The following is a 19,047-nucleotide window of genomic DNA, read 5'->3' on the forward strand; positions in this document are numbered from 1 at the left end:
CTGTGAATACCCTCTGGGCTGTGGACAGGCCGAAGGGTGGTGCCTGGAATTGGAAATGATTGCCCAGGAGGCCTGATGAGGCGGCCAAATCGGAATATGGAGATAGGCGTCCTTGATATCCAAGGAGACCATAAAATAGGATTTTAATACCTACCGGTAAATCCTTTTCTCTTAGTACGTTGAGGATACTGGGGATGCTTCAAGAACCATGGGGTATAGACGGGATCCGCAGGAGACATGGGCACTTTAAGACTTTAAATGGGTGTGAACTGGCTCCTCCATCTATGCCCCTCCTCCAGACTCCAGTTATAGGAACTGTGCCCAGGGAGACGGACATTTAGAGGAAAAGGATTTATTTAACGTTTTTAACTAAGGTGAGATACATACCAGCTCACACCTCAAACCACGCCGTACAAAATGGCATTCAACAACAACGCATGCAACGGCATGACCAACAACAGTCACAGACTGACTGAACTTAACTCAACATGAGCGTAACTACAACCAAACTGCAGATACAGCCCGCACTGGGATGGGCGCCCAGCATCCTCTACGGACTAAGAGAAAAGGATTTACCGGTAGGTATTAAAATCCTATTTTCTCATACGTCCTAGAGGATGCTGGGGATGCTTCAAGAACCAGGGGGTTTATACCAAAGATCTAGAACGGGCGGGAGAGTGCGGATGACTCTGCAGCACCGATTGACCAAACAAGAGGTCCTCCTCAGCCAGGGTATCAACTTGTAAAACTTCGCAAAGGTGTTTGATCCCGACCAAGTAGCCGCTCAGCAAAGCTGTAATGCAGAGACCCCCCGGGCAGCCGCCCAGGATGAGCCCACCTTTCTGGTAGAATGGGCCTTCACAGATTTTGGTAACGGCAATCCTGCCGTAGAGTGAGCTTGCTGAATCGTTTTACAGATCCAACGTGCAATAGTCTGCTTGGAAGCAGGGGCCCCAATCTTGTTGGGATCCCACAGGACAAACAGAGCCTCTGTTTTCCTAATTTGAGCCGTTCTGGCGACATAGATTTTCAAAGCTCTGACCACATCGGGAGACTTTGATTCCGCCAAAGCGTCAGTAGCCACAGGCACCACAATAGGCTGGTTTACGTGAAACGATGAAATCACCTTGGGCAAAAATTGCTGACGAGTCCAATGAGATTGCAGGAACTGCAACACCACATTTAGATCCCATGGCGCCACTGGGGGCCACAAAGAGAGGTTGGATGTGTAGTACGCCTTTCACGAAGGTCTGAAATTATGGAAGGGAGGCCAATTCTTTCTGAAAGAAAATCGATAAGGCCGAAATTTGTACTTTAGTTGAGCCCAACTTTAGGCATGCATCCACACCAGCTTGTAAAAAATGGACAAAACGCCCCAGCTGAAATTCCTCCGTAGGAGCCTTCTTGGATTCACACCAAGACACATGTTTCCTCCAAACACCGTGGTAATGCTTTGCCGTTACTTCCTTTCTAGCCTGAAGAAGTGTGGGAATGACTTCACTGGGAATACCCTTTCGGGCTAGGATTTGGCGCTCAACCGCCATGCCGTCAAACGCAGCCGCGGTAAGTCTTGATACACGCACGGACCCTGTTGTAACAGGTCCTCTCGTAGAGGAAGAGGCCAGGGATCTTCTATGAGAAGCTCCTGAAGATCTGGATACCAGGCCCTACTTGGCCAGTCTGGAACAATGAGTATCGCCTGAACCCTTGTTCTTCTTATGATCTTTATCACCTTTGGAATGAGTGGACGTGGAGGGAACACAGATACCGACAGAGACACCCACGGTGTCACTAGGGTGTCCACTGCCATCGCTTGAGGGTCCCTTGACCTGGAACAATACCTCTGAAGTTTCTTGTTGAGGCGGGACGCCATCATGTCTATTTGAGGAATTCCCCAACGACTTGTCACTTCTGCAAAGACCTCTTGATGAAGACCCCACTCTCCTGGATGGAGATCATGTCTACTGAGGAAGTCTGCTTCCCAGTTGTCCACTCCTGGAATGAAGACCGTTGACAGAGCGCTTGCATGTTTCTCCGCCAAGCGAAGAATTCTCGTGGCCTCGGCCATTGCTGCTCCTTGTTCCGCCCTGGCGGTTTATGTACGCCACTGCTGTTATGTTGTCTGACTGAATCAAGATGGGCAGACCGTGAAGAAGATGATCCGCTTGCAGAATGCCATTATAAATGGCCCTTAATTCCAGAATGTTTATGTGCAGACAAGCTTCCTGGCTTGACCATTTTCCCTGAAAATTTCTCCCCTGTGTGACTGCTCCCCAGCCTCACAGACTTGCATCTGCGGTCACCATGATCCAATCCTGAATCCCGAACCTGCTTCCCTCCAGAAGGTGAGAACTGTGCAGTCACCACAGAAGGGAGATCCTGGTCCTGGAAGATAAGAATATTTTCTGGTGCATGTCCAGGTGAGACCCGGACCACTTGTCCAGCAGGTTCCACTGAAACACCCTGGCATGGAATCTGCCATATTGAATGGCCTCGTAGGCCGCCACCATCTTCTCCAGCAACCGAGTGCATTGAAGAAACGACACTCTTGCCGGCTTCAGAATCTGTTTTATCATGTTCTGTATTTCCAGAGCCTTTTCCACTGGAAGAAAAAGTCTCTGTAATTCTGTATCCAGAATCATACCCAGGAACGACAACCGTGTCGTCGGAACCAACTGTGATTTTGGCAAGTTTAGGAGCCAACCATGTTGTCGCAGAATCGTCAGAGAGTGCAACGTTTTTCAGCAATTGTTCCTTGGATCTCGCCTTTATCAGGAGATCGTCCAAGTACGGGATAATTGTGACTCCCTGTTTACGCAGGAGAACCATCATCTCCGCCATAACCTTGCTGAAAATCCACGGAGACGTGGACAGACCAAACGGCAACGTCTGAAATTGGTAATGACAATCCTGAACTTCAAACCTCAGGTATGCCTGATGTGGAGGATATATGGGAACATGTAAGTAGTCATCCTTTATGTCGACCGACACCATAAAATCGCCCTCCTCCAGACTGGAGATCACTGCTCGGAGAGATTCCATCTTGAATTTAAATCTTTTTAGAAAGAAATGGAGAGATTTTAGGTTCAGAATCGGTCTGACCGAGCCATCCGGCTTCGGCACCACGAACAGACTTGAATAAAACACCTCCCCCTGTTGTGACGGGGGTACCGTGACAATGACTTGATTGTGACACAGCTTTAGTATCGCAGCGCATACCACCTCTCTTTCCGGAAGAGAAACTGGCAAGGCCGATTTGAAAAATCGGTGAGGGGGCACGTCATGAAACTCTAATTTGTACCCTTGGCTTACTATTTCTAATATCCAAGGATCCAGGTCCGAGTGCACCCAGACCTGACTGAAGAGCCTCAGACATGCCCCCACTGGTGCGGACTCCAGCAGAGGAACTCCAGCGTCATGCGGAGGATTTGGTAGAAGCCAGAGAGGACTTCTGCTCTTGGGAACTTGCCACAGCCGGTGACCTTTTTCCCCTTCCTCTCGCAGCAAGGAAGGAGGATTCTCGTCCTTTTTTGTATTTATTGGGCCGAAAGGACTGCATCTGATAGTGAGGCGTTTTCTGCTGTTGTGCAGGAACATAAGGTAAAAATGACGACTTACCCGCGGTAGCCGTAGATACCAGGTCAGTGAGGCCATCACCAAACAAGACGCTACCATTAAACGGTAACGACTCCATTGCCTTCTTAGAGTCAGCGTCAGCATTCCATTGATGAATCCACAATGCTCTCCTTGCTGAGACTGCCATGGCATTGACCCTTGATCCCAAAAGGCCAATATCCCGTACAGCTTCCTTTAAATACGCTGCAGCGTCCTTGATATGACCCAAAGTCAAAAGCACGCTATCCCTGTCTAGGTTATCCATCTCAGATGACAAGTTATCTGCACCCTTTTCAATAGCGCTACTCACCAATGCCGAAGCAACGGCAGGCCTGAGTAGTGACCCTGTAGTGACATAAATGGATTTTAGTGTATTTTTCTGTTTACGATCCGCAGGATCTTTTAGGGCTGCCGTGTCAGGAGACGGAAGCGCCACAGCTTTGTCTACCGTGGGGGTTGACTCCCACTTTTCCCTGTCCTCAAATGGAAACGGTTATGCCACTGGAATTATTTTGGGAACCTGTATTTTCTTGTCAGGATTTTCCCAAGCCTTTTCAAAAAGCGCATTCAGTTCATGAGAGGGAGGAAACGTTACCTCAGGTTTCTTTCATTTATACATACTGACCCTAGTATCAGGGACAGTAGGGTCCTCCGTGATATGTAACAAGTCTTATCGCCACAATCATGTACTGAATGCTTTTAGCCAGTTTTGGATTTAATCTGGCATCACTATAGTCGACACTGGAATCGGAGTCCGTGTCGGTATCTGTATCAGCTATCTGGGTAAATGCACGTTTCTGTGACCCCGAAGGGGTCTGAGCTTGTGACAAAACATCCTCCACTGACTTTCTCCATGTCTGGTTCGCATAGGCCCTACACACTGGCCGATTTTTTTGAAAGATATGATTGATCTCGTTCATAAATGAACGAGAACTCGTTCATATCTTTCAGTGTGGAGGCTCCAGCGATGAACGATGCGCGGCCCCGCGCTCGTTCATCGCTGGTCCCCCGTCGGCTGTGCATGCAGGCCAATATGAACGATCTCGTCCATATTTGCCTGCACTTCAATGGAGCCGCGTGACGGGGGAAGTGAAGAAACTTCACTCCCCCCGTCACTGCCCCCCCGCCGTCGGGTCGCCCGTCGGCCGTATCCGCCGTCGGGCAGCTCGGCGGCGGATCGGCTAGTGTGTAGGGCCCCTTAGACTCAGATTTATCTAATTTTTTAGACAACCGAGACACATTTGCATTCAAAACACTCAACATATTTACCCAATCGTCCGTCGGCGATGCCGACACGGTCACTCTCACAGACTTATCTGTCCCCACTCCAGCCTCCTCCTGGGAAGAGCACTCAGCCTCAGACATGTCGACACACACATACCGACACCCACAACCACACTGGGGCTATAGGAGACAGACCCACAATAAAGCCTGTTAGAGAGACACAGAGGGAGTTCTGCCAGCTCACAACCCAGCGCCTATCCCGGTACTGAAGCGAGTTAAACGACTGCCCAGACCTGTTAGCGCTTTATATATATATTAACACAGCACCAAATCACTAGTGCCCCCCCCCCCACCACCACCGTTGTGCACCCTGTTACTTGCACAGCAGAGTGGAGAATCAGGGCCAGCGTCTCTGCAGCCTTCTGTGAATAGAAAATGGCACCGGTCAGAGCTGTGTGGGCTAAGCCCCGCCCACTACATGGTGCGCTTAAGTCCCGCTTAAATTTTATTTATACTGGCGGGGGTCCCTTAACTAGTGCCTAGGCACTGTTATAAAGTATGCCAGTGCTGTTTGAGGTCATCATGCTGCCCAGGGCGCCCCCCCTGCGCCCTGCAGTGCGTGTAATGTGTGGGAGCATGGCACACAGTGGGTACCTCAAACGCGTCTTCTGCCGTCACTGAAGTCTTCTGATCTCCTCATACTCACCGGCTTCTATCTTCCTGCTCTGTGAGGGGGGTGACGGCGCGGCTCCGGAAACAAGCAGCTAGGCGGACCAAGTGATCGAACCCTCTGGAGCTAATGGTGTCCAGTAGCCCAAGAAGCAGAGCCTTTGAACTCAGAGAAGTAGGTCTGCTTCTCTCCCCTCAGTCCCATGATGCAGGGAGCCTGTTGCCAGCAGGTCTCCCTGAAAATAATAAACCTAACAAAAGTCTTTTTCCGAGAAACTCAGGAGAGCTCCTCAGTGTGTGACCAGTCTCTCTGGGCACAGAATCTAACTGGAGTCTGGAGGAGGGGCATAGAGGGAGGAGCCAGTTCACACCCATTTAAAGTCTTAAAGTGCCCATGTCTCCTGCGGATCCCGTCTATACCCCATGATTCTTGAAGCATCCCCAGCATCCTCTAGGACGTATGAGAAATTCCTGTACTTCCAGGCCCGCAATCACTGCTCGCAGGGATTCCATCTTGAATTTAAACACCCTCAAATAAGGATTCAAGGCTTTCAGATTCAGAATGGGTCTAACCGAACCGTCCGGCTTCAGCACCACAAACAGGTTTGAGTAAAACCCCTTGCCGCATTGTGGTAGTGGTACTGGAACAATGACATGGGACTGGACCAACTTTTGTATAGCCTATTGCAACGTAAATTGAATATCCTCCAAATCTGGTAAGCTTGATTTGAAAAATTGTTGGGGGGGGGGTTACTGTTGAACTCCAGCTTGTAGCCCTGAGAAACGGGCTCCCTGACCCAGGCATCCGGGCAGGAGGCTTCCCAGACGCGGCTGAAGTGACGCAGTCGGGCTCCCACCACGAGGCACCGTCATGCTGAGGCCTTAGTGGAAGCAGAACCGGAGGACTGTTCCAATTCTCAGGAACAGTCCTCCAGTTCTGCTTCCACTAAGGCCTCAGCATGACGGTGCCTCGTGGTGTGAGCCCGACTGAGAACTGGTACTTGCAGGTATTCTGGACTTGTTTCTGGTGCCTCTAGCCGCATTGGAGGCACCTTTGGCCTTTGATCGAAATCTGTGAGACCGAAAGGACTGGACAGATGGCCCAGGATAAGAGCGTCTCGCTGGCGGGGCCCCAGAAGGGAGAACGTGGATTTCTCAGCCGTAACTTTGGAAATCCAGGTATCCAATTCAACCCCAAAAAGTCATTCCAGAAAAGGGGAGGGATTCCATACTACGTTTGGATTCTGCGTCCGCAATCCACTGACGCAACCACAAGGCCCTGCGTGCCGCCACTGCCATGGCAGACGTCCGAGCATTAATGTTCCCCATCTCCTTGAAGGAATCACAGAGGACACGTGTAGTGTCCTGAATGTGCTTCAGCAGGGTTACCATAGTAACTAAGGGCATATCCCCCGAGAGACCCCCCTAAATTTGAATGGCCCAAGAATGAATAGCATGGGTCATCCAACAACCCGCAATGACCGGTCTTTGTGAGCGGGCGGCTGCAGTATATATTAGATTTGAGTGTAGTCTCTATCTTCCGATCCCCAGGATCCTTCATAGTAAAGGAGCCCGGCGCAGGCAGCACCACCTTCTTAGACAGGCGAGAAACCGAGACATCGACGCCAGGGGGTTCCTCCCAAAATGTTCTACCTTCAGGAGCAAATAAGAAAGTGCGCAAAAACTTTTTGGACACGTGGAAATTTTTGTCTGGATGTTTCCAGGCCTGTTTGAATAAGTAATCTAACTCAGGGAAAGAGACATTGGGCTTGATTTGTACAAAGAAAAATAACTGCTGTAAAGCAGCATCCTCTAGGGGGAGCTTTAACACATCCTTTCTAGCCAGAATGAGGGGTTCAATACCCTGAGTAGTATCGGGATCCCCACTGTAGGATCCATGTCATCCCCATCACCTTGTATATAATCATCTCTATCAAATAGTACTGCAGGTATACCACGATTCTGGGGATCTGCATTTGGGGGGGTGGGGGGGCTGGGGCAGTAGCTGAGTCTTGTTGCAGTAGCTGAGTCTTTTGCACATTAGCAGTGAGCTGGGATGACATATCTGACATCATAGTCTTAAGATGCCCTAACCAGTGGGGCTCTAGACCCCCTCCTCCAGCCTCTTCACTAATTTGTGAATATTGACTACGTTGCTCACAGGAAACAGAGTCATTAGATAATGGAGAAAATCTGGTGTGACGTACACTGCACAGCTTGTGCTTACCCATATTTCACAGTAAGTAAAATAGCATACACATACACACAGACAGTGATAATGCAAGCCTGCCCTACTGTATGTGAGGAGACACAGAGAGGGGATACCAGCACACCCTGAGCTGCACAGCCCCAGTGAAACTGTCAGCTCTGTAAATCACTATTAAATACAGTCCTAATTAGGCTCAGAATAGTGTACATAAGCGGCTCTCCCCCTTAGCTACACCCTGTACCAGTTTCCAGCGTGTCTGTGAGGCAGGACGCGCTGACTGTGTGCTGTAGATGGCTGCTGTAAGCAGAGGAAGGCGCCAAAACGCTACAAGTCCTGCTCTGAGGAAGATCCGCCCCGTCCAATGGTGCCGGAGCTGTACATATTATTTATACTGGCAAAGTCTCCTAAACAGCTTAAAACATCACACGAGTGCTAGTCAAGCAGTTTTGTGCCAGTTTACACACGGGGGACCCTAGCGGGACCCCCCAGTGAGGGTCCCGTACGCTGTGCCCGTGGTTAGCCGCACATTGAACCGGGGGACCCCCCTAGCAGGGTCCCCGGTTTGTACTCACCACAATGTCACCTTCAGGCAGTGTTAGGGATGTGCAGTGTGCTGCGGCTGTGACAGCTAAGGCGCAGAGTCCCGCTGAACAAACAACCCCTCAGCATACTGAAAATAATAAAAGTTTTAAAAGAAATTGAAGAAAAATCTCTGGAGCTCAGATGTGCATCCTCTCCTGTGGGCACTTTTTTCTAAACTGCCTGTGGGAGGAGGCATAGAGGGAAGAGCCAGCACACCCAGTTGAAGAAATTTAAAGTTCACTGGCTCCTTTGGACCCCGTCTATACCCCATCGGGATACGGTCGTTAGGTCGACAGTCATTAGGTCGACATGCATTAGGTCGACATGGTCAATAGGTCGACATGAGGTTTTTTTTTTTTAAATTACTTTTTTGGATTTCTTCCATACTTAACGATCCATGTGGACTACGATTGGAACGGTAACCTGTGCCGAGCGAAGAGACCCATGCGAGAGGACACGGTGTACTAACTGGGGTTCCCCGTGACTTTACGAAGAAAACGACACCAAAAACAGTCCAAAACCTCATGTCGACCTTTTCTCCTGTCGACCTAGTACATGTCGACCCATTGCCCATGTCGATCTAACTTGGGTCGACCCAACGACCCATACCCACCCCATCGTACTAGATTCCCCCAATGTCCCTTATGGATGGTAGAGAAAATACTTTTAAAACTATATTACATTTTTTTTTAAATACAACTATATATGAACAGTTTTGAAGGGAAAAATCATGAGTTAAGTGGTTAAGGGCTTAGCCTACGTGCAATGATTCAGCACACATAGACCTAAAATACACTAGTGTAATAATAATAATAATACACCTTTGTAATGATGCAATACCTTTAATAATGATTAGCACAATTCTGCATTGCAAGGAAAAATATGCCCTCTACTGATTGAAGAAAATTAGGGATTCTGATTAGGATATTATCCAATCGGGTATTAGAGACGCATACGATATGACTCACAGGATATGACTCATAGGATATGAAAAGCACAAGAGCTGCAGTATAATACTATAAATACCCACCTTTTTCTTCTGATGTAAATCCTGATGCAGCTTCCACTTTCTCTAAAATTTTCCTTAATTTCATTATTTTAGTTGCACATACATATCCATATCTAAAAATACAGAAGCACAAAGGATGGCAAAGAATGAATACTGCAGATCAGTTGACGCAGGACTATAGACCTGTATGACCTCCAAAATGCAGCCCTCAATTTTTAATTTCAGGCAGTCTACAAAGAAATAAACGTAATTAACAATGTGGTGCCATGTACAAAAATAACAACCAATCTGATGTTCGGAAAAGATGATGGCTAAAATACGATTGGATCTGTTCACATTGCATTAGTTTATTACATAAACTTCAAAGCGTACCACAGGGATGTGTTATATTATGTTCTGGGAGTACACACATCCTTTACAGTTACTGTTATATGAATCTGGGAAACACCCCAAAAAGATACCCATAATAACTTGCAGGTGGGTTAATAATAGGATTTTAAATTACCTACCGGTAAATCCTTTTCTCATAGTCCAGAAGGGATATTGGGGAATCTAGTACGATTGGTATATACGGGGTCCAAAGGAGCCAGTGCACTTAAAATTTCTTCAACTGGGTGTGCTGGCTCCTCCCCTCTATGCCCCCTTTCACAGGCAGTTATAGGTAAAAACGTGCCCGAAGGAGAAAGGATATATATGAGAGAAGGAATAAGACAACAAAGAGTGGTGAGATTTACATACCAGCACACCACTAACATATAACAACCAGCAACAGCTGGTAACAACAGCTGAACAGGTAACCACATAACAAGAACCTACAGAAAAGTCACCGCACAGAGGCAGGCGCCCAATATCCCTTATGGACTACGAGAAAAGGATTTACCGGTAGGTAATTAAAATTCTATTTTCTCTAGCATCCATAAAGGATTTTGGGGAATCTAGTACGATGGGACGTCCCAAAGCTACCAGAACGGGCGGGAACGTGCGGAGACTGCTGCAGCACCACCTGCCCCAACTGGGTATCCTCTTTGGCCAGAGTATCAAACTTGTAGAACCTCACAAAAAAGTGTTCTTCCCCGACCAGGTAGCAGCTCGGCATAGTTGTAAGGCCGAGACTCCATGGGCAGCCGCCCAGAACGAATCCACTGATCTCGTAGAGTGGGCCTTCAGAGACTTAGGAACAGGTAAGGCTGCAAACACATAGGCCTGTTGAATAGCAAGCCTAATCCAAACAGCAATGGACTGCTTTGAAGCAGGACAACCCTTTTTTCTGTGCATCATAGAGCATGAACAAAGAATTTGTCTTTCTGATCCGAGCCGCTCTCCTAACATAAATCTTCCAGGCTCGCACAGGATCCAATGCCTCAGGAGGACCAGAAGCGTCAGAACTGGACGGAATCACAATAGGCTGACTCAAGTGAAATGCAGAGACAACCTTCGGCAGGAACTGCTGCCTAGTCCGGAGCTCCGCTCTGTCCCCGTAAAAGACCAAGTATAGACTTTTACATGACAAGGCCCCTAATTCTGAAACACGTTGAGCAGAAGCCAGGGCCAGTAACATCACCGTCTTTCGCGTGAGGTATTTGTCTTCTACTGTCATCAGAGGTTCAAACCAGGAGGACTGTAGAAATTCCAATACTACATTCAGATCCCAGGGTGCCGTAGGCGGCACTAAAGGAGGTTGGATGTCGAGTACCCCTTGCAAGAAGGTCTGAACTTCTGGCAACACTGCCAATTTCTTCTGGAAGAAAATGGAGGGGGCTGAAATCTGGACCTTTTATGGAACACAGACGTAAGCCCTTATCCACACCAGCCTGCAGGAAACAGAAGAAACGTCCCATGTGAAACTCAGCAGGCGGATACGTGCGTTCCTTGCACAGATATGATGATAGTGTTTTGACATCACAGGCTTCCTGGCCTGAACTATGGTAGCAATAATCTTTTTGGAAAGGCCCTTGTGAGCTAGGATGTTCTGCTCAACCTCCATGCCGTCAAACGAAGTCGCTGTAAGTCTGGGTAGACGAACAGTCCTTGCTGAAGAAGATTGCTTCTTAGTGGTAGAGGCCAAGGGTCTTCAACAGACATGGCCAGGAGATCAGCCTACCACGCCCTCCGAGGCCAATTATAATTGCCTGGACTCCCAGATTTCTGATGCGCTTGAGCACCCTGGGAAGTAATGGAATCGGAGGAAACAGGTAGACCAGCTGGTAAGGCCAAGGCAACGTCAGTGCATCCACTGCCCTCGCCTGAGGGTCCCTGGTTCGTGAGCAATAGCAGGGAAGTTTCTTGCTGAGACGAGAAGCCATCATGTCAATTTGCAGGCAGCCCCACTGATTGATGACCTGCTGGAACACATGCTGGTGGAGTACCCACTCCCCCGGGTGGAGATCGTGATGACACAGGAAGTCTGCTTCCCAGTTGTCCACACCTGGAATGAACATCGCTAACATTGCTCTTGCATTTCTTTCCACCCAGAGGAGTATCTTTGACACTTCTCGCATGCAGGCTCTGCTTTTTGTCCCTCCTTGTCGATTGATATACGCCACTGCTGTGGCGTTGTCCGACTGTACCTGGATCGCGTGATCCTTGAGCAGAGGAGAGGCCTGAAGCATGGCATTGTAGATCGCCCGAAGTTCCAGAATGTTGATCGGAAGGAGGCTTTCGTGGGCTGACCACCTGACCTGAAACTGCGCCCCTTGGGTGACAGCTCCCCATCCTCGTAGACTCGCATCTGTCGTGAGGAGGGTCCAATCCTGAATTCCGAAACTCCGGCCCTCCAGTAGATTGTAGGACTGCAGCCACCACAGGAAGGAAATCCTAGCGACATCTGTATCATCCGGCGATCTGAAGATGTGAACCGGACCATTTGCTCAGGAGATCCAGCTGAAAAGTTCTGTCATGAAACCTCCCATACTGGGGATTGCCTCGCATGAGGCAACCATCTTCCCCAACAATCTTATGCAAAGATGGATGGACACTCAAGCAGGTCGGAGTACCATGCGGACCATCTCCTGAAGTGTTCTTGCCTTGTCCTCTGGTAGGAACACCTTCTGGGCCACAGTATCCATCAACATCCCCAGGAACAGAAGCCGCTGAGTTGGCTCCAGTTGGGACTTCTGTAAGTTGAGGATCCACCCATGGCGTGACAGAAGTTGGATAGTGCGGTCGATATGGAGCAACAAAAGCTCCCTGGATCTTGCTTTGATCAGAAGGTCGTCCAGGTAAGGAACAATGTTGACTCCCTGGACCCAGAGTTGGAACATCATCCCCGCAATCACCTTTGTGAACACCCTCGGAGATGTGGACAGGCTGAAGAGCAGTACCTGGAATTGGAAGTGATTGTCCCGCAGTGCATACCGCAGGTATGCCTGATGAGGCTGCCAAATCGGAATATGGAGGTAGGCATCCTTGATATCCAAGGAGACCATGAATTCCTGTATTCCAGGCCCGCAATCACTGCTCGCAGGGATTCCATTTTGAACTTGAACACCTTCAAGTAAGGATTCAAGGATTTTAGATTCAAAATCGGTCTTACCGAACCATCCGGTTTCGGCACCACAAATAGGTTTGAGTAAAACGCGTTGCGATATTGGTACTGGAACAATGACGTGGGACTGAACCAACTTTAGGATGGCGTGTTGCAACGTAACTTGCATATCCTCCAAAGCTGGTAAGCTTGATTTTAAAAATCGTTGGGTAGGAGTACTGTCGAACTCCAGCTTGTAGCCCTGAGAAACGAGTTCTCTGACCCAGGTATCCTGGCAGGAAACCTCCCAGATGCGGCTGAAGTGACGCAGTCGAGCTCCTACCTCGAGATTCCCTCGGGGTGGGTGGGCACCATCATGCTGAGGCCTTAGCGGAAGCAGAACTGGCGGTCTGTTCATGAGAGCTGCTTGCAGGCTTTCTGGACATACTTCTGGTGCCTCTAGTCGCATTGGAGGCACCACTGGCCTTAGATCGAAATCTGTGAGACCAAAAGGACTGGACAGACGGCCCCGGGTAGGAGCGTCTCGCCGGCTGGGCCCCAGAGGGGAGAAAATAAGAATTTACTTACCGATAATTCTATTTCTCGTAGTCCGTAGTGGATGCTGGGAACTCCGTAAGGACCATGGGGAACAGCGGCTCCGCAGGAGTCTGGGCACATCTAAAGAAAGCTTTAGGATCACCTGGTGTGCACTGGCTCCTCCCCCTATGACCCTCCTCCAAGCCTCAGTTAGGATACTGTGCCCGGACGAGCGTACACAATAAGGAAGGATTTTGAATCCCGGGTAAGACTCATACCAGCCACACCAATCACACTGTACAACTTGTGATCTGAACCCAGTTAACAGCATGATAATAGAGGAGCCTCTAGAAAAGATGGCTCACTACAGCAATAACCCGAATTTTTTTTTTTTTTTGGTAACAATAATTATGTACCAGTATTGCAGACAATCCGCACTTGGGATGGGCGCCCAGCATCCACTACGGACTACGAGAAATAGAATTATCGGTAAGTAAATTCTTATTTTCTCTGACGTCCTAGTGGATGCTGGGAACTCCGTAAGGACCATGGGGATTATACCAAAGCTCCCAAACAGGCGGGAGAGTGCGGATGACTCTGCAGCACCCAATGAGAGAACTCCCGGTCCTCCTCAGCCAGGGTATCAAATTTGTAGAATTTTACAAACGTATTTGCTCCTGACCAAGTAACTGCTCGGCAAAGTTGTAAAGCCGAGACCCCTCGGGCAGCTGCCCAAGATGAGCCCACCTTCCTTGTGGAGTGGGCATTTACAGATTTTTTGGCTGTGGCAGGCCTGCCACAGAATGTGCAAGCTGAATTGTACTACAAATCCAACGAGCAATAGTCTGCTTAGAAGCAGGAGCACCCAGCTAGTTGGGTGCATACAGGATAAACAGCGAGTCAGATTTCCTGACTCCAGCCGTCCTGGAAACATATATTTTCCGGGTCCTGACAACGTCTAGCAACCTGGAGTCCTCAAAGTCCCTAGTAGCCGCAGGCACCACAATAGGTTTGGTTCAGGTGAACGCTGAAACCACCTTAGGGAGAAACTGAGGACGAGTCCTCAATTCCGCCCTGTCCGAATGGAAAATCAGATAAGGGCTTTTACAGGATAAAGCCACCAATTCTGACACGCGCCTGGCCCAGGCCAGAGCCAACAGCATGACCACTTTTTCTGTGAGATATTTTAACTCCACAGATTTAAGTGGGTCAAACCAATGTGACTTTTGGAACCCAAAAACCACCTTGAGATCCCAAAGTGCCACTGAAGGCACAAAAGGAGGCTGTATATGCAGTACCCCTTTAACAAACGTCTGAACTTCAGGGACTGAAGCTAGTTCTTTTTTGGAAGAAAATCGACAGAGCCGAAATTTGAACCTTAATGGACCCCAATTTCAGGCCCATAGATACTCCTGTTTGCAGGAAATGTAGGAATCGACCCAGTTGAATTTCCTCCGTCGAGCCTTACTGGCCTCGCACCACGTAACATATTTTCGCCAAATGCGGTGATAATGTTTTGCGGTTACATCCTTCCCGGCCTTGATCAGGATAGGGGTGACTTCATCCGGAATGCCTTTTTCCTTCAGGATCCGGCGTTCAACCGCCATGCCGTCAACGCAGCCGCGGCAAGTCTTGGAACAGACAAGGTCCCCGCTGAAGCAGGTCCCTTCTTAGAGGTAGAGGCCACGGATCCTCCGCGAGCATCTCTTGAAGTTCCGGTTACCAAGTCCTTCTTGGCCAATCCGGAGCCACTAATATAGTGCTTACTCCTCTCCATCTTATCAATCTCAGTACCTTGGGTATGAGAGGCAGAGGAGGGAACCCATACACTGATTGGTACACCCACGGTGTTACCAGAGCATCTACAGCTATTGCCTGAGGGTCCCTTGACCTGGCGCAATACCTGTCGAGTTTTTCCCAACGGTTTATAATCATGTGGAAGACTTCTGGGTGAAGTCCCTACTCTCCCGGGTGGAGGTCGTGCTGAGGAAATCTGCTTCCCAGTTGTCCACTCCCGGAATGAAAACTGCTGACAGTGCTATCACATGGTTTTTCGCCCAGCGAAGAATCCTTGCAGCTTCTGCCATTGCCCTCCTGCTTCTTGTGGCACCCTGTCTGTTTACGTGGGTGACTGCCGTAATGTTGTCCGACTGGATCAACACCGGCTGACCTTGAAGCAGAGGTCTTGCTAAGCTTAGAGCATTGTAAATGGCCCTTAGCTTCAGGATATTTATGTGAAGTGATGTCTCCAGGCTTGACCATAAGCCCTGGATATTCCTTCCCTGTGTGACTGCTCCCCAGCCTCGCAGGCTGGCATCCGTGGTCACCAGGACCCAGTCCTGAATGCCGAATCTGCGGCCCTCTAGAAGATGAGCACTCTGCAACCACCACAGGAGGGATACCCTTGTCCCTGGTGACAGGGTTATCCGCTGATGCATCTGAAGATGCGACCCGGACCATTTGTCCAGTTGCCGAATGGGATTGCTTCGTAGGAAGCCACCATTTTTACCCAGAACCCTTGTGCATTGATGCACTGAGACTTGGTTCGGTTTTAGGAGGTTCCTAACTAGCTCGGATAACTCCCTGGCTTTCTCCTCCGGGAGAAACACCTTCTTTCTGGACTGTGTCCAGGATCATCCCTAGGAACAGAAGACAAGTCGTCGGAACCAGCTGCGAATTTGGAATATTGAGAATCCAATCGTGCTGCCGCAACACTACCTGAGATAGTGCTACACCGATCTCCAACTGTTCCCTGGATCTTACCCTTATCAGGGAATCGTCCAAGTAAAGGATAACTAAAATTCCCTTCCTTCGAAGGAATATCATCATTTCGGTCATTACTTCAGTAAAGACCCGCGGTGCCGTGGACCATCCCTACGGCAGCGTCTGAACTGATAGTGACAGTTCTGTACCATAACCTGAGATACCCTTGGTGAGAAGGGTAAATTTTGACATGAAGGTAAGCATCCTTGATGTCCCGAGACATCATGTAGTCCCCTTCTTCCAGGTTTGCAATCACTGCTCTGAGTGACTCAATTTTGAATTTGAACCTCTGTATGTAAGTGTTCAAAGATTTTAGATTTTAAAATCGGTCTCACCGAGCCGTCTGGCTTCGGTACCACAATAGTGTGGAATAATACCCCGTTCCCTGTTGCAGGAGGGGTACCTTAATTATCACCTGCTGGGAATACAGCTTGTGAATGGCTTCCAAAACTGCCTCCCTGTCAGCGGGAGACGTCGGTAAAACAGACTTTTGGAAACGGCGAGGGGAATACGTCTCGAATTCCAATTTGTACCCCTGAAAATATTACCTGAAGGATCCAGGGGTCTACTTGCGAGTGAGCCCACTGCGCACTGAAATTCATTGAGAACGGGCCCCCACCGTGCCTGAACTTGTAAAGCCCTAGCGTCATACTGAGGGCTTGGCAGAGGCAGAAAAGGGTTTCTGTTCCTGGGAACTGGCTGATCTCTGCAGCCATTTTCCTCTCCCTCTGTCACGTGCAGAAAAGAGGAACCCTTTTGTCCGCTTGCCAACCAGGACTGCGCCTGATAATACGGCGTCTTATTTTGCGAGGCGACCAGGGGTACATCCCCTTTTTTTAAGGCAATACTTCCAAATGCCGTTTGGAATCCGCATCACCTGACCACTTTACTGGTAGAATTGGACAACGCACTTATACTTGATGCCAGTCGGCAAATATTCCGCTGTGCATCATGCATATATAGAAATGCATCTTTTAATTGCTCTATAGGCAATAATATACTGTCCTTATCTAGGATATCAATATTTCCAGTCAGGGAATCCGACCACGCCAACCCAGCACTGCACATCCAGGCTGAGGCGATTGCTGGTCGCAGTATAACACCAGTATGTGTGTAAATACATTTTAGGATACCCTCCTGCTTTCTATCAGCAGGATCCTTAAGGGCGGCCATCTCAGGAGAGGATAGAGCCCTTGTTCTTACAAGCGTGTGAGCGCCTTATCCCCCCTAGGGGGTGTTTCCCAACGCACCCTAACCTCTGGCGGGAAAAGGTATACTGCCAATAACTTTTTAGAAATTATCAATTGTTATCGGGGGGAAACCCACGCATCATCACACACCTCATTTTATTTCTCAGATTCAGGAAAACTACAGGAAGTTTTTCCTCACCAAACATAATACCCCTTTTTTGGTGGTATTCATATTATCAGAAAAGTGTAAACATTTTCCATTGCCTCAATCATGCAATGTGTGGCCCTATTGGAAATCACGGTTGTCTCTTCACCGTCGACACAGGAGTCAGTATCCGTGTCGGCGTCTGTATCTGAGGTAACGGGCGCTTTAGAGCCCCTGCATGAGACGTCTGGACATGCACAAGCTGAGGAGCCGGCTGTCTCATGTCAACCACTGTCTTTAATACAAAGCTGACACTGTCACGCAATTTCAACAGTACATCCACTCAGGTGTCGACCCCCTAGGGGGTGACAACACTATTACAGACACTCTACTCCGTCTCCACATCATTTTTCTCCTCATACATGTCGACACAAACGTACCGACACACAGCACACACACAGGGAATGCTCTGATAGAGGACAGGACCCCACTAGCCCTTTGGGGAGACAGAGGGAGAGTTTGCCAGCACACACCAGAGCGCTATATATATATACAGGGATAACCTTATATAAGTGTTTTTCCCTTTATAGCTGCTGTATTGTTTATACTGCGCCTAATTTGTGCCCCCCTCTCTTTTTTAACCCCTTTCTGTAGTGTAGTGACTTCAGGGGAGAGCCAGGGAGCTTCCCTCCAACTGAGCTGTGAGGGAAAATGGCGCCAGTGTGCAGAGGAGATAAGGACGCCGAGAAAGGGGCGGAGCCTATCATCCGTTTTTCTGTATGTTTTGGCAGGGGTTAAATGCATCCATATAGCCCAGGAGTTATATGTGATGCATTTATTTTAGCCATATAAGGTTTTTATCGATTTATTGCGTCTCAGGGCGCTGCCCCCCCAGCGCCCTGCACCCTCAGTGACCGGAGTGTGAAGTGTGCTGAGAGCAATGGCGCACAGCTGCGGTGCTGTGCGCTACCTTATCTGAAGACAGGATCGTCTTCTGCCGCCGATTTTCCGGACCTCTTCGCTCTTCTGGCTCTGTAAGGGGGCCGGCGGCGCGGCTCCGGGACCCATCCAGGCTGAACCTGTGATCGTCCCTCTGGAGCTAATGTCCAGTAGCCAAGAAGCCCAATCCACTCTGCACGCAGGTGAGTTCGCTTCTTCTCCCCTTAGTCCCTCGATGCAGTGAGCCTGTTGCCAGCAGGTCTCACTGAAAATAATAAACCTAAACTAAAACTTTCACAAAGAGCTCAGGAGAGCCCCTAGTGTGCACCCTTCTCGTTCGGGCACAGAGATCTAACTGAGGCTTGGAGGAGGGTCATAGGGGGAGGAGCCAGTGCACACCAGGTGATCCTAAAGCTTTCTTTAGATGTGCCCAGACTCCTGCGGAGCCGCTGTTCCCCATGGTCTAGGACGTCAGAGAAACGTGTATTTCCCAGCCGTAACTTTGGAAATCCAGGAATCCAATTCAACCCCAAAGAACCATGCCCTAGAACAGGGGAGGGATTCCACACTATATTTGGATTCTGCGTCCGCAATCCACTGACGCAACCACAAGGCCCTGCGCGCCGACACTGTCAAGGCAAAAGTCCTAGCATTAATGTTCCACATCTCCTTGAGCGAATCACAGAGCTCACGTGTAGTGTC

General features: G+C 49.1%; 1 protein-coding gene across 7 annotated transcripts in view; it reads right to left on the reverse strand.

The window, feature by feature from the left end:
• CYLD (CYLD lysine 63 deubiquitinase) overlaps nt 1-19,047 on the reverse strand; it is a 328,802-nt gene that overhangs the window by 67,835 nt on the left and 241,920 nt on the right. For all 7 annotated transcript variants that reach the window (XM_063945313.1, XM_063945314.1, XM_063945318.1 and 4 more), the window contains one exon: nt 9,330-9,421. In XM_063945313.1, coding sequence (XP_063801383.1) covers nt 9,330-9,421 — 92 coding nt within the window. The remainder of the gene's footprint in view (nt 1-9,329; nt 9,422-19,047) is intronic.

This window comes from Pseudophryne corroboree, chromosome 11 (genome assembly GCF_028390025.1).
Source record: "Pseudophryne corroboree isolate aPseCor3 chromosome 11, aPseCor3.hap2, whole genome shotgun sequence".
Lineage (NCBI taxonomy): Eukaryota > Metazoa > Chordata > Amphibia > Anura > Myobatrachidae > Pseudophryne > Pseudophryne corroboree.